A 14,031-nucleotide genomic window follows, 5' to 3' on the forward strand; every position below is an offset into this window, starting at 1 on the left:
ACAAATCCTTTTTTTCATCCCTCAATACAAAGCACAGAACATTTTAAGATTTACACTGCACTCAGCAATATTCCAGCTACATGGCTGCAGTCTGTAAATAATCAGATCTAGAACAGATAATCCAGGCATCAACATTATGAGCATCGATCTACACAACTGGGATATGATGACATGTACAAGTCAGTAAGCCTGACCACCTAATTCTGTTAGTTGCTTCTTATAAGCTTGAGTTACTAAAGATCAGTTCTAACATGGATCTTCACAGGTAATAACAAACAACAAGTGATATAGTTTAAGGGACCTATTATAAGCCAGATATCACACATAAACCCTACCTTCTCCTTGTCATCCATGTCATCAGGTATGTCCAGCTCCCCTTGTATTACGGACATGTAGTCTGCTTCATAGACAGAGCTGGCTCCGGATGCTGTCTTCAAGAAGTTGATAGACCAGTCTATAACCCGACCTGAAGGACAGAGTGAAAGGGACTTTATAGCCTGTTTTAAATCCCTCACATATAATTTTCAAATACATAGTGCAACCTTAAGGAGAAGTACTTGATGATCCATATACTGATACAAGGTTAAATAATCAATTGCTCTTGAAATTCTGTGTGTGCTACTCGAAACAAGAGTTTCAGTGTCAGTTTCAGAAAGTTAAATTGGGATATGTTGACATATATGTGTCAGTCAACTTCTTTGATGGGCATTTTAGAACTTGAGTTGATGAAGAATGATGACAATTTTTATGGACATACAACTTCTTTTACTCTGTGAAGAGCAACATCATGGCCTAGATTCTAATGTCAAGCAAAAGATGTGTCAGCGAGCCTGACCACCTGATCCCATTAGTGACCTCTTGCAACAGCTCTTACTAAGCCTGCATCTCTCATCTCAAGATGAGACAGAGTATCAATGTAGTACATACTACTGAATATGAAGGTTGTTTATATTTGGACACATGTCACCTGTGGTCAAATCACATGGCCATACCTCTGAGTCCATCAATGGAGTCAATGACCAGTGGGATGCCCCTCTCCCTCAGACAGTTGGGCCAGTGGACCGTCAGCATCACACGTCGGAAGTTATGGTGGTAAGGACCAAGGTACGTGGCAAAGGCTGCCGACATCCCACAGCCTCCTGGAATGGCCACTAGACGGCGCTTGTGTGAGTCATAGATCTGCTGACCTCGCTGTCTCTCGCCTTTCAGGATCTACAAAAACAAAATGAAATAGGACATGTGTTTTAACTGAATTAATGGATACATTACAACATGACACAGCCAGGAACATAGATGTTCAATCAGGGCACATATGTTGGACACTGACCTTCCTCAGCTGTGCAGCTGTGTCCAGCATCTTCTTCATTTTAACTGTCTTCTCCTCCTGCTCATTCTTGTCAATGGTGGCCTCCTCAAATCCTCGGGCCAGGTCCGCCAGACGAATCTCTAAAGCCTGCAGCATCACAAATTAATATAAGCACATCTTGCACAGATGATGGATGACTGAAGATGTTGCAGCTACAAGTATTGTGTATCAGTGGAGATCGTCTCTGATGGTGGAGATGATGAAAGGCCCAAGTTCTTGAGGATCAAACTGAATTTGTTGCAAGTTTAAAGACTGTATAAGTTGTTCATTGGTCATGAGGAGGACATGAGTTGATGTACCATTGATGTTTATGTTCTCTGAAGGGAGAGGGGTACATAAACAAACATAGAGTATACATCAACCCATGGGCCACAAGGGAACAGTGAACAGCATATATATCATACTGAACACCTCAATGTTCATTTTGAATTGTTTGATGTATGGTACAAAACATGTTTATAGCCACTGCTAGATTTTGCAGACAATAGGGAAAACAGATTTAGAGTTATCTCCCTTCCACATATTTGCAATTGCAAATCGTTGGTAATTTCTTTATGTCATACATGATGGGAATTTGGCATTCCCAACAGGGTAAACAGAAAATGTTACTTGTTTGTAAGCTGGCTATACTTAACTTTGTAGAAGAGCATTCAGCCAATCAGAAAACAACATTTATGTTTGAGGCAAGATATGTATATTTGTTTAACGCTACACTCAGCACTACTCCAGCTGTATCACAGTTGTTAGTAAAGAAGAATCTTGGCTTGAATTATGGACAGGTCTAGAATCTTTACTTTACTCTGCATGTGAAATGTTAAATATAGCATATGTTAGACTTGGATTCTGTAAAAATTCGGAATCTGGTGCAATTATTTTACATAGTTCTTCAGCAATACACGAGGAAAGAATTAAACATTAGGATGGTTGAGACATGATTTGAAACAGATTTGAAGGTTGTGGAGGTGATTACTGTGTTGAGGGGTGGTTGGGTAGCCTAGTGGTTAATGTGTTTGCTTGTCACGCTGAAGTATGAGTTCGATTCCTCTCATGGATACAATGTGTGAAGCCCATTTCTGGTGTTCCCTTTCGTGATATTGCAGGAGTAGTGCTAAATGCATCGTAACATCTTACTCATTCACTGTATTGAACATGACCTACTTTTCTCTTGCTCTCCAAAGTGTTCATCTTGTGTTCGGCACTGTCCACTGCCTGCGTTGTTTCATCAACCTTAGCATGGAGTGGCTTCACCTTGGATAACATCATGCGATGGTATCTGGAGTCAAGTACATGTCACTTGTCATGTATCTTATTTACACTCTTCATGTGTGATCATATTCATGCTCTTTTATGGTTGTGTCTCTCTCATGATGATAGCTCTTTCATCATGGTGATTCACTCATGATGATAACTCTCTTATGATAACGGATCTCCTCTGATGATAACTCTCTTATGATAGTGGCTTGCCCATGATAGCAACTCTTTTATGATAGTGATTCTCCCATGGCAATACTTCTTTTATGAAAGTCGTTGTCTTAGGATAGTTGCTCACCTGTGAGTCGGTGCTTATGAGAGTGGATGTGAGAGTAGATGTATGATAATTCATAGTAAGCCTACACTGATAGTAGTTGTCTCATGATAGTAAAAATGATAACTGCTATCTTACTATTGCTGATCTCTTATTCTAGCAGGTCTCTCATGACAATGGTTCTATTAAGATAGTAGCTGTATTATGGTAGTAGCTATCTTGTGACATTGGCTCATTAATGATAGTCAGTTTCAAGACTGGATTTCTTAGGATAGCTGTCTCACAATCGCTGCTCTCCAATGACAGTGTAGTTGCTCTCTTATAACAGTGAGTATAGATGATGGTAGCAGACTTACTTAACAACTCCACGAACCCATTTACAGAGTGAGCCACAGGCTGAGTTGGCAGCCTTCCTCTCCAGGTTGTCTGGGTCAAATGACGCCTTCTTCAGGTAGGGCTCCACAAGACAAAGTGTTGCCTCTGGCAGCTGAGTATCATCGAATGACATCAGCTCCTCGATGAACCTGTCATCAGAAGAAAAGCAGTCAGTATTTGTGAATCATCATATAATCAAGCTACAGTGGCATACTTAAAACATCACTGTGTTTAAATAGCTTGAAGTTTAAGAGTAAAAATGGCAAGTGTTAGATTCCCAATAAATATCTGAAAAAATCCAAATAAATATCCCATAAAGATCCAAATATGACCCAAGAAGTAATCTTTTCAGTAAGATGACAAGGGTACTGATGAGGGATGACAGTATTGCCCAAGCATTTGTGACAGTGGATGAACAGTAACCTTGATTCCCCTTGGAAGGCGTAGTCCACAAATTTAATCACAGTCTCCTGGACTTGTGTTAATACTGAACCTGTATGAAAGAGTGTGTTGCTAGGAAGGCAAGGGGCACTACAACTATCATAAGTCTATGTTAAGGTATTGGAGTTATGATTAGTGCTATGATCAATTTGTGGAACGGGCCCGGGTCCCTCCCAGGATGACGTATAGTTGCTGTGACCCACCTCTCTAAGTTGGCCATCTGCCTCTTGGCGCCTTTCTGCCAGGTCAAGTCCGCTGATGGAGACTTCACTGTACACAAAGAGAATTGAAGTACAAATTGCACCATAAGCTTACTATGTAATTTATTCAATATCTAGAATGTCAAATACACAAGTAACATTCAAAATGATTTGATAAAGATCTTAACATTGAAACATTGCTAAAACTTGTCTTTGCAAATAAAAGTGTTTACCAGTAAAAACCAACTTGTTCCAAACTGCATAACAATTTCTTGTGATAGCTTACAGCAACTGTTTACCAGTAACAACAACTGCCAACAAGTTTGAGAGTCTGGTACACTAAACTCTTCTTTCAGTAAAACTTCTGACATGCTTTCAATCAAACCATGAATCCACAGACTTGAATGTTCTGAAGTAAAATATACTTGCAGCAAAAATGGTGACAGATATGACCAGGAAGCATCCCATGAGAGTAACTGCATATTCTTCTCCACTTACCTTATCATATTTATGAAAACAAGCAATTAAAAGCATTCAGGAGTAAAGTGTTGGCGTCAAAATTCAACCGCTATAGTCCACCTGAATGCCAGTTTAAAAGAGATTGTGACCACACATTGACCAGCACTTACAGATCATGATGATGGTAGCCATGAGGTCTTCAATGTCAATAATGGGTTTGGACATGGCTCGAAGCTCAGCCAACTTTTCAATGTTCATATTCTGCACGACCTTCTTGGTGTCAGCCACTATAGCTATAGCCTTGTATACAGCTCTCTCATGGGCAACTTGGTACTCAGGCAGCAGCTGAAACACAGGCACACTTACATATCTACATGGGTGGAGAGTAACACTACAAAAAAGTCTGAGTGTACAAGCAATCTTTCAACTGAATAGCTATTTTTTAACTGACAAAACATTACATATTTTGTGTATGTCACTGTCTTCAAGGGAACTCACCTTCTTGAGTTTGTGAATCTTCTCTAGCTGGTTCTTCACCACCTTGATCTGTTGCTCAGTAATAGCCGTGTCCTGCCCAATCTGTGACAAGATCTTGATGGTGCCCTGGAAACCGATCACCCATCATGACAGTGTTGTCAATACCATTCACACAGCTTGCCCTCATGGAAATCGTGAAGATTCGAGTTAGAATTGTTCTTTAGTAACCTATGCTCATTATATGAGGCAATGAACAATACAGGGTGATCACTTGGTTGATACGTGTCATTGTATCCCAATTACGTAGATCAATGCTCATGCTGTTGATCACTGGATTGTTTATTGCAGACAAGATTATTTACAGTGTTGAAATCATGGACCTATTGAGACAATTGGTCTTCAGCAATCTATGCTTGTCGTATGAGGAGACTACTAGTGGTAACGCTCACTGGACTGGTTGTTGCATGTCATCGTATCCTACATGAATACACTGAAGTTCATGATATCAATCAATTGACATTGTACTATGACTTGATCATTTACAGACTGCTGTCACATATACTGATAAGAGCGACATAAGAACAACAATGAAACCAGATGAAGCAGATCAAGGAAACAAAAACCCATGGAGATCTGGGTTAGAATTAACCTTCAGTAACCCATGCTTGTCACATGAAGCAGCTAAAGCCTTTGGGCCTAATATTCAGGGGGTCTTTGCATGTGAACACCACAGTGGCAAGTCTCAAAGGCTCATGCATTCTACATATTTTCAGACACTGATACTGACCATGCTCCAGCGTATAATCTGGTTTCTCTACACACAAGCATGTCAACTCACAGCCTTGCGTTCAGTGAGCACCACCATCTCATGCTCCAGCTGTTTCTTCAACTTGATGGCCACTTCGTTCTCCCGCCGTATCTGTTGCAGAGTCTGGGTGACAGCCATCTGAACCTCATTCACATCACTGTATCGACTGCATGTCAGTGAGATGAACCTGCAGCATATCATGTGTACTCTAAGTCTCCTGTAGACTGCATCTTTAGATACTCCTAAACAAAAGTAAGGGAACCTGAACTTTCAGTTTGATACGAAGTAAAAGCAAGGACAAAACAGACATCTCATGAATGCACCACAGTTTCTCTTTATCACCATCCCTAAACACAATGCATGGGATAAGTGTGCATGGGGTGTCATCCTTGATTTTGAAGGTTTTAAAGAAGGTTGATAAGTCACTATAGACTTTTAATTTTGACAATTTGTTTCCAGACAGGTTTTCATGTTTGAAAATGAAAACTGAACACATGTAAAATTTCATGTCATAAACCAATCATCAATCATCTTTCAAGAGTGATTACTGTACAAACAACTATGGTCAAGTGGTGATGCACTCTTAAAACATTAATTATTATCATATCAACCTTGCTTGATGATGTTCCCTGACTGTTTTGAAGAGTATATTAATGATCCATCACCATGTTCCACAAAGCAGTTGATGCTAAACCAGTCGTATGACAATATTAAATTATGTGAGTCATGATCACTGACCAAGAATCTCCCTACGTGTTACATATGTAGTCACCATAAAAATTAAACAGGATTCGAACTACAGCCTTCTGATCCAAGATGGACCCCTTCATCAAAGAAGGCATGCAAGTAAGTGTGCCACCTGTAGGATGGCATCACATGTTAGATATTCCACTGTCAACAAACAACATGTCCTGGGCCATAGGGTAGAATACTGAGACTCATTTCACTCACATTTGATACACAATTGATCAGCTCTACAAAGAGCACTTTCTTTTGTGACATACCTTTCAACAAACTTCTCATATGAGGTATTGGTGATGTGTCCGTACTCCCCTGAGTCACGCTCCTGCCCATCCTGTTGCCTCAGAACAAGATGCATGGAGGCTAACATGTGAGCGATATTCTCTCGCTGGACATCCGACATCCACTCAACACCTACACATGCAAACATGTGCTACAATGTTGCCAAAACAGTGGGAATATCATTTTGAGTCACATGAATATTTTCTGGTTCAATGGAGCAAACTACTTTCAATTTTGCCAAAAGAAGGCGATTACTAATGTTTCAGTTTGAATCGATATCATTCCATGAAACGTTTTCATGAAACTGCCATAACATTATACAAACTCTGCAGTGATTGTAACGAACATCAACTGATCAATTAGCTGCCTCCCACACGATTCTCAACCAGAGACTTTGCTAGAACAATGTTTCCTTGGTAAAATAATGTACTGACTGAACAATAACTGGTAAACCCATTCCATGCTTGAGTATGTGTGTCTCTCCCAATGAAGGATTAACCTTCCACAAAGGAACAGTTAGATTCAAACACAATGATCATCTACCTGCGAGATGATAGAAGGCATGTTCCACCAGCTGGGACTTGCTCCAGTGAGGGAACCAGATCAGGTTCATGTTCTTGGTGAACGCTGGGTACTCCCGACAACGGTGCTGGAACTTCTGTCCACCACGACCGGCGATCAAACACACACGGAAGTTGTTCCTCACAGTTCTGCCACAGACATCACGCAAGTGTCATTATGATAATATGCCATTATAAACTTTGTCATTAGGAGACTAGCTATGCCATTATGATGTTAACCATGCCATCATGATGTTAACACATCATTATCATACTAACCATGTCATTATGATGTTAACCATGCCATCATGATCTTAACACATCATTATCATACTAACCATGTCATTATGATGTTAACCATGCCATCATGATCTTAACACATCATTATCATACTAACCATGTCATTATGATGTTAACCATGCCATCATGATCTTAACACATCATTATCATACTAACCATGTCATTATGATGTTAACCATGCCATCATGATCTTAACACATCATTATCATACTAACCATGTCATTATGATGTTAACCATGCCATCATGATCTTAAAACATCAGTATCATATTAACCATGTCATTATGATGTTAATCATGCCATCTTGATGTTGGCCATGCCATTATGTTAACCGTGTCATTATTATGTTAACACATCATTATCATATTAACCATGTCATTATGATGTTAATCATGCCATTATGATGTTCACACATCATTATGATATTAACCATGCCATTATTATGTTAAAAATGCCATTATCATGTTAACCATGTCATTATGATTTTCATACCTTCCACTTATTATGTTCTGACATTATACATTACAAATTCCTAAAATCATAAATAATTCACGTATAATATCATGGTTGAGTGGTCTTTTCTAATGAATTTATAAACATAACATGCTGATTTATGATACATTTACATTGCCTTACTGTGGCTCATGACTCATGACAATACCAGTACCTCCTGTAACTAACACAGATAGGATTTGTATGTTTACGGTTTAGTGCATTACTCAGCAATATTCCAGCTTCAAGGGCGGATCCAGAGTGGGTGAGTGAGCATTTGCCCCTATTCCTTTAGACTTCATGATATATGTGCACACAGACAGACAGACAGACAGACAGACAGACAGACAGACAGACAGACAGACATTCTCAAAAAAATTATGCACCAACCCGAACTATATATTTGAGTCTGGACAGACAATCCAGTGACTGACAGCATGAGCACCCATCTAGACTGATGGGATACAAAGACATGCATCAAGAAGATCAGCGAGTCTTACCACCTGATCCCCTAACCTGCCTCTTGCAACAAGCATCTTCATGATCTTCATGGGTGTGCTAGAAAAGGAAGAGTATGTTTACCTGAGGAAGAAGTTCCAGGCCACATCTCTTGTGTATGTAAGTCCTGCCTGGGTCACCTCAGTCCTGATGGAGTTGATGATGGTTGTCTGTTCCTCATATGAGAACAGATGTGTGATGGAGCCTGACACGATGAACTCTATGAGGAAAACGATGAAGTCTTCATCTAGAAGTTCTTCTTCATGGAGCAGCAGAAGAATCTTCTCTCCCTAGGGAATATAAAGGAGGGGTAAAGGAGTAAGTGAAAGAGTGAGAAAGGCAGTGAGAAGTAAAATAATAGTGTGTGAGTAGGTGAGTGAAAGTATTTTGTAACATGTGTTATATTTGGGATTACACTTTCTTGGTAAAGTACAAATTCTAGTACTTTGTTGAGTTGAGCCCCATCCTGGATTCGAACCCACACCCTCAGAGTCTGGCACCTAATCACCAGCACAAAAAGTGAGCCACCATGTGAAAGTCATGGTGGCTGAAAGGGTTAGGAGGCTGTCTTTGTGTGCTGGCGATTAGGTGCCAGACTCTGAGGGTGTGTGTTTGAATCCAGGATGAATCATCTAGAATGAGTGAGTTTTTCTTTTACACTACAATCATAGGATGGAGGTGGACACAGGGCTTCAAATATATTCAAGGAAATGCTTTATTGATCACATGCTGCTGTCCCTGAAGAAAGTATACCAACAGTTTTCTATCGTTGAAGATACTTTGAAAAGATTTCAGTTCTATCAAGGCAAGTTAGTTTTGGGAAGAAAGTCCTTACACTGTTGGAAATTGCCAAATACTAGATATATTCTGTGTGTGACTTACCTTGGCCCCAGCCCTGGTGTAGCCATGAACCAGGTCGGCCTTGAACTGCTCCATCTTGTACTCTGTGGCTCCAGACAGGGGGCTGGGGTTGATCTGGTAGATGGTGTAGTTACACAAGTTGGCTGCCAGCTTCACAATGATGGTGCACCTTCCTGGGCAACCCTCCGACACCAGCACTGTGTTGGCTCCTTCGTGGGGGGAGGCGATGGTTCTCGCAAGACGGCACACCTGTTCTATGACCGTCTGAAAAGAAATACAAACAGATTGTTATGATGAATAACCTGTTAGAAGTGCCTTCTTGAACACATCAAACATATAGAATGGATTTGGGATATCAGGAGACAATGTGGGAACTTGATGGCATGGCTGATTGTATACAAGGCCAACTTTAACTCAATGTCCTCATTTGGCTATTACAGCATAGCTCACCTTGTACAAAGCAAGCATCTGAAAGGGATGTATAATACAACAAAGCTCACTTCATACAAGATAAGTTTGATTTGGCTGTGTATATGACTTGATACAACATAGCTCAACTTATATAAAGGTATATTGATCTAAGGTTGTGTTTTTTTCCCTTATACAAAAGGGCTCACCTTATATCAGGCCATCCTTATCCATTGGTGTATAATACCAGATGCACCATAGCTCAGCTTATACAAGACCAGCATGATCAAGGAATTTTGAATACAACATAGCTCACCTTATACAAGGCCAGCTTGATTCTGGGGTGTATCTTATTGTACTCCTCAACCCCTCTCTCCATAAGCTCCTTCACCTCCTGTAAGGAGGACATGGGTTTGTACAGGTCGGTCTTGGCATCCTTCTCAGACACATTGGCGCTGTGGCGAGAGTCGGTCCTGCCAGCCGTCACGATGCCACTGTCCTGCTCAATCAGGTTGCTGAACATTGGTGGCTTGCTGGAGGTGACCAGCTGGATCTGTTCCGCAATAACAATGGATGACACACATAACAGTGTGGAAAACTCTTTGTGTGTGAGCCAACAAATAATTTAAAAACCTTAGAAAGCAATATTCAAGCTCTAAATTATCCCGTCTAATCCTGGATGTGATTTAAAGCAGCACAATCTTGCCACAGAATAGGCAAGCAGCTTTTAACAAAAAGCAGTATTATGGCAGTTGACATCAGAAATCACCTTCAAACATATGAACTTATCACAAGGCATTGTGTTCATAAGGAAATTTATATCTGGATCTTTAGGAAATTTACAAACTTCTCCACCACTATCCTCCCATTAGTAGTCTAGTATGAATAGACACACCTTTTCTGTTGCTCCAGCATTCTAAACATTACCACAGTCTAGTAACATCTCAACAATATCTATGTCATCAATTCTGGGCGTGAGCATTACAAAACTACTTGTTCCACCAATCAAATCACACACATGACATGAATATGACATGTATGTGAACACTGATATTTTTGTAAGACAACTTGGGCTAGCAGACAGGGATGTTTTTAGCACAATCTGTTATCATTTATTACCTGTTCTTCATTGGTGAACTGTTTCCTCACTGCTGTGGTGAAGGCCTGCTTGAAGCGGCGGAAGTCTACGTCGTTGACCATCCGTCGACCATAGATCCAGAAGCACTCATGCTGCCACAGGTGGAGGATGTTTTTGCGTGAACAGTCGGGCTGCTGGGACAAACAGATGTTCCTGCAAACAAACACAAGTTTTGGTTGGTTTTTTGTTGTTTAATCTCTCACTCAGCAATATATCAGATATATGACAGTGGTTTATAAATAACTGATGACAGTGGTCAGTTAATAATTGAGTCTGGACCAGACTAACCTGTGATGGATATTATGAGCACAGGCATAAGTAACCCCACCAAACCGATTTTGGTAGAGTTTGTAGTTGGCACTTAAAATCAGTGTCATCGTCAATAGAATAAACCAACTTTCTAATAAGTATAGGGATCCAACTCTAAACCATTGGACAAATGGTTGCTGAATTCGGAAGTAGGATAACTCTTACTGGAAATAGTACATTATAGATTTGTATTGAGTCACAGACACATCAGACATATTTTCGTGCCTGACACATGGATATTTTCTCTAACACTAGTAAGATTCAGGCTTACTGAAATAAGATATAATAATTTATTACCTATAAGGAAAAAAATATCAGGGTTCATATTTTTCATATGATGCCCTTCGGCAAAATATCGCTTTGTCATGGTGACATGATGTCATGAACAATGCTATGACATCATGTTTCTTCTGTGACATTGCATTTTACATACAGCAGAGGTGTCTATTTTATAAACATGGGTATTTTTAGGTTTGTTTTCCTCAATTTGATGAATTCAGGAATAAACAGAATATCATATTCATGCCCATATCATACTATATGTTTGTGACATTCGTGCCTAAAGATCGGTATATATATAAGGAGTTGTGGCAAGAGTAACACATAGCAGCCAGGTTAAAATGGTCCAGGTTACCTCTGGCAACTGGGTTATAAAGGTCGAGGTTACTTGTGGCAGATGGGTTATAATGGTCCAGGTTACCTGTGGCAACTGGGCTAAAATGGTCCATGCTACCTATAGCAGCTGGATTAAAATGGTCCAGGTTACCTGTGGCAGCTTGGTTATAATGCTCCAGGTTACCTGTGGCAGCTGGGTTAAAATGGTCCAGGTTACCTGTGGTAGCTGGGTTATAATGGTCCAGATTACCTGAAGATGGTGGACAGATCCCTGGTGGTGAAGATGTAGTGGCATCGAGGAGCTGTAGGGAGAAACATGGTCCGCAGTCTATCCTGCAGCTCCACTGTTACCTTGACAATGAGGCTGACACATGACTTGACTGAATCCTCTAACCGGGTGCTCTGATGAACCAGAAATACATTGGTGAGTGTGAGTTTGAGCGAACCAGTTGTTTAAGTTATGACATGTTGTACCAGCTTAATGTGGAGGAAAAGCCCTAAATGATGCAGGTGGTGCCAGATATGTTACCACTTTGATAAAGCCTATAAACACATTAATGCTGCTGATACACCTAGAAACAAGAGTTAAATAGGCAACCTCACTCTCATGTCTTTTGACAACAAATACATCACCACAAGTTCACAAAGTTACAAACATCCGAGACTTGCTGAGGATATGTTAACTTTTATCAACAAGTGCTGATATATTTGATATCTGAAGAAATGAGGGTGAAATTCTATTTATCATCCAAAATCACTCTTCATAAGTTTTAATGAGAAATGTGTATATCTGAATATGGTACTGCCATTAGACTTGCAGTGAAGCAATGGATTCCAAACTATGATCTGTGAATTCTTGATGACTCAGCCACAAAACACCAGGAATACAAAAATGTTGTCTTCCTCACTGAGATTAATTTTCAAGATAATACTACTTTAAAATGTTCTACTAGTGGTATTGTTAGAGATATTCAACCTTTGCTCAGTAACATCTCTTAAAATTGTCATCACTGACATGAAAGTGGTCCATCCCTGTAAATTTCACTAATACTTCAAAGGAACACAGAAAAGGATTCATATACATTAATAATCTATGAACTATGGAGGTCAAATGGACTGACAACACACCAAATGGAAAGAGAGTAAGTGAATGGATAAGTGTGGTTTTACACTGCTTATAGCAATTTCTGGCAATATCACATCAGGGGACACCAGAAATGGGCTTCACACATTTTACCCATATGAGCAATTGAACCTTCAGCGTGACATGCAAATGTTTGACCACTATGCCACCCAACCACCCCCTAGGAAACCTTGGTCTTTGATGAATTGGTCACCAGTTTAACTAACTGAGCTGACCACCTTTCCTTGATAGACACATCAAATATACATAAGCTAATTGTGAGGGACATGAATTTACAGCATACTATACAATACAGGGCCCAGTTCCTCAAAACCATAATAGCGCTAAGATGATGAACTCCCATGCTTTAACATAGACTGACAACTGTCGTAGTGTTACGATCGCATGGAGGAGCATTGTCCTGTTCCAGAACCTTGATGTTTGCAGTGGAATACAACTTGAACCAACAGAACTGATCGCCCTTTGAGACAATAACTGTTCCAAAGTTCGATGAGGATACACAGAGCAAGGCTTTGGACAAGAATTGCCTACATAGAACACAGTAAGGGCTACCCAGGCAAAACACGACATTACATGCATGTTGTTTGGTTGGTTAGTTGTTTAACGCTGCACTAGGCAAATATCCAAGCTACTTAACAGCAGTTAGTAAACAAGAGTCTGGACCAGCCAATCCAGTGATCAACAGCATGACCATCACTCCACGAGAATGGGATAAGATGGCATATGTCTACCAAATCAGTGAGTCTGACCACCCTACACTGTTTGTCTCCTCTTATTACAAACTTCAGTTGATAAGACCAATCCTCACCATGATCTGCACAGGTTTCCATGCCTGTAAAACACCAATAATGTCACATGCAGGTTAACACTATGGAACGTATACCCACCTTGTCATCGTGGATGCTGCTGCCATGGAGTGATGAAGACACAATGGAGTCAGGAGTGACGAAATGCGTGTGTAGTAGAGTAGTGAATATAGTCTGTAGTTCAGTGCTCCTGTACAGACACACAACAGGCAAGTGCTAACACATAG

General features: G+C 40.3%; 1 protein-coding gene across 1 annotated transcript in view; it reads right to left on the reverse strand.

The window, feature by feature from the left end:
* Positions 1–14,031, reverse strand: part of LOC137291601 (uncharacterized) — a 95,974-nt gene that overhangs the window by 22,758 nt on the left and 59,185 nt on the right. The window contains exons 59-75 of the mRNA XM_067822988.1: positions 13,886–13,994; positions 12,105–12,256; positions 10,912–11,083; positions 10,109–10,345; positions 9,406–9,648; positions 8,608–8,813; positions 7,218–7,384; positions 6,656–6,806; positions 5,682–5,838; positions 4,865–4,969; positions 4,537–4,711; positions 3,911–3,977; positions 3,248–3,415; positions 2,525–2,639; positions 1,328–1,453; positions 993–1,212; positions 336–466 (exon numbers count right to left, since the gene is read on the reverse strand). Of these exons, the coding sequence (XP_067679089.1) occupies positions 336–466; positions 993–1,212; positions 1,328–1,453; positions 2,525–2,639; positions 3,248–3,415; positions 3,911–3,977; positions 4,537–4,711; positions 4,865–4,969; positions 5,682–5,838; positions 6,656–6,806; positions 7,218–7,384; positions 8,608–8,813; positions 9,406–9,648; positions 10,109–10,345; positions 10,912–11,083; positions 12,105–12,256; positions 13,886–13,994 (2,701 nt within the window). The remainder of the gene's footprint in view (positions 1–335; positions 467–992; positions 1,213–1,327; positions 1,454–2,524; positions 2,640–3,247; positions 3,416–3,910; positions 3,978–4,536; positions 4,712–4,864; positions 4,970–5,681; positions 5,839–6,655; positions 6,807–7,217; positions 7,385–8,607; positions 8,814–9,405; positions 9,649–10,108; positions 10,346–10,911; positions 11,084–12,104; positions 12,257–13,885; positions 13,995–14,031) is intronic.

This window comes from Haliotis asinina, chromosome 1 (genome assembly GCF_037392515.1).
Source record: "Haliotis asinina isolate JCU_RB_2024 chromosome 1, JCU_Hal_asi_v2, whole genome shotgun sequence".
NCBI classification, from domain to species: domain Eukaryota; kingdom Metazoa; phylum Mollusca; class Gastropoda; order Lepetellida; family Haliotidae; genus Haliotis; species Haliotis asinina.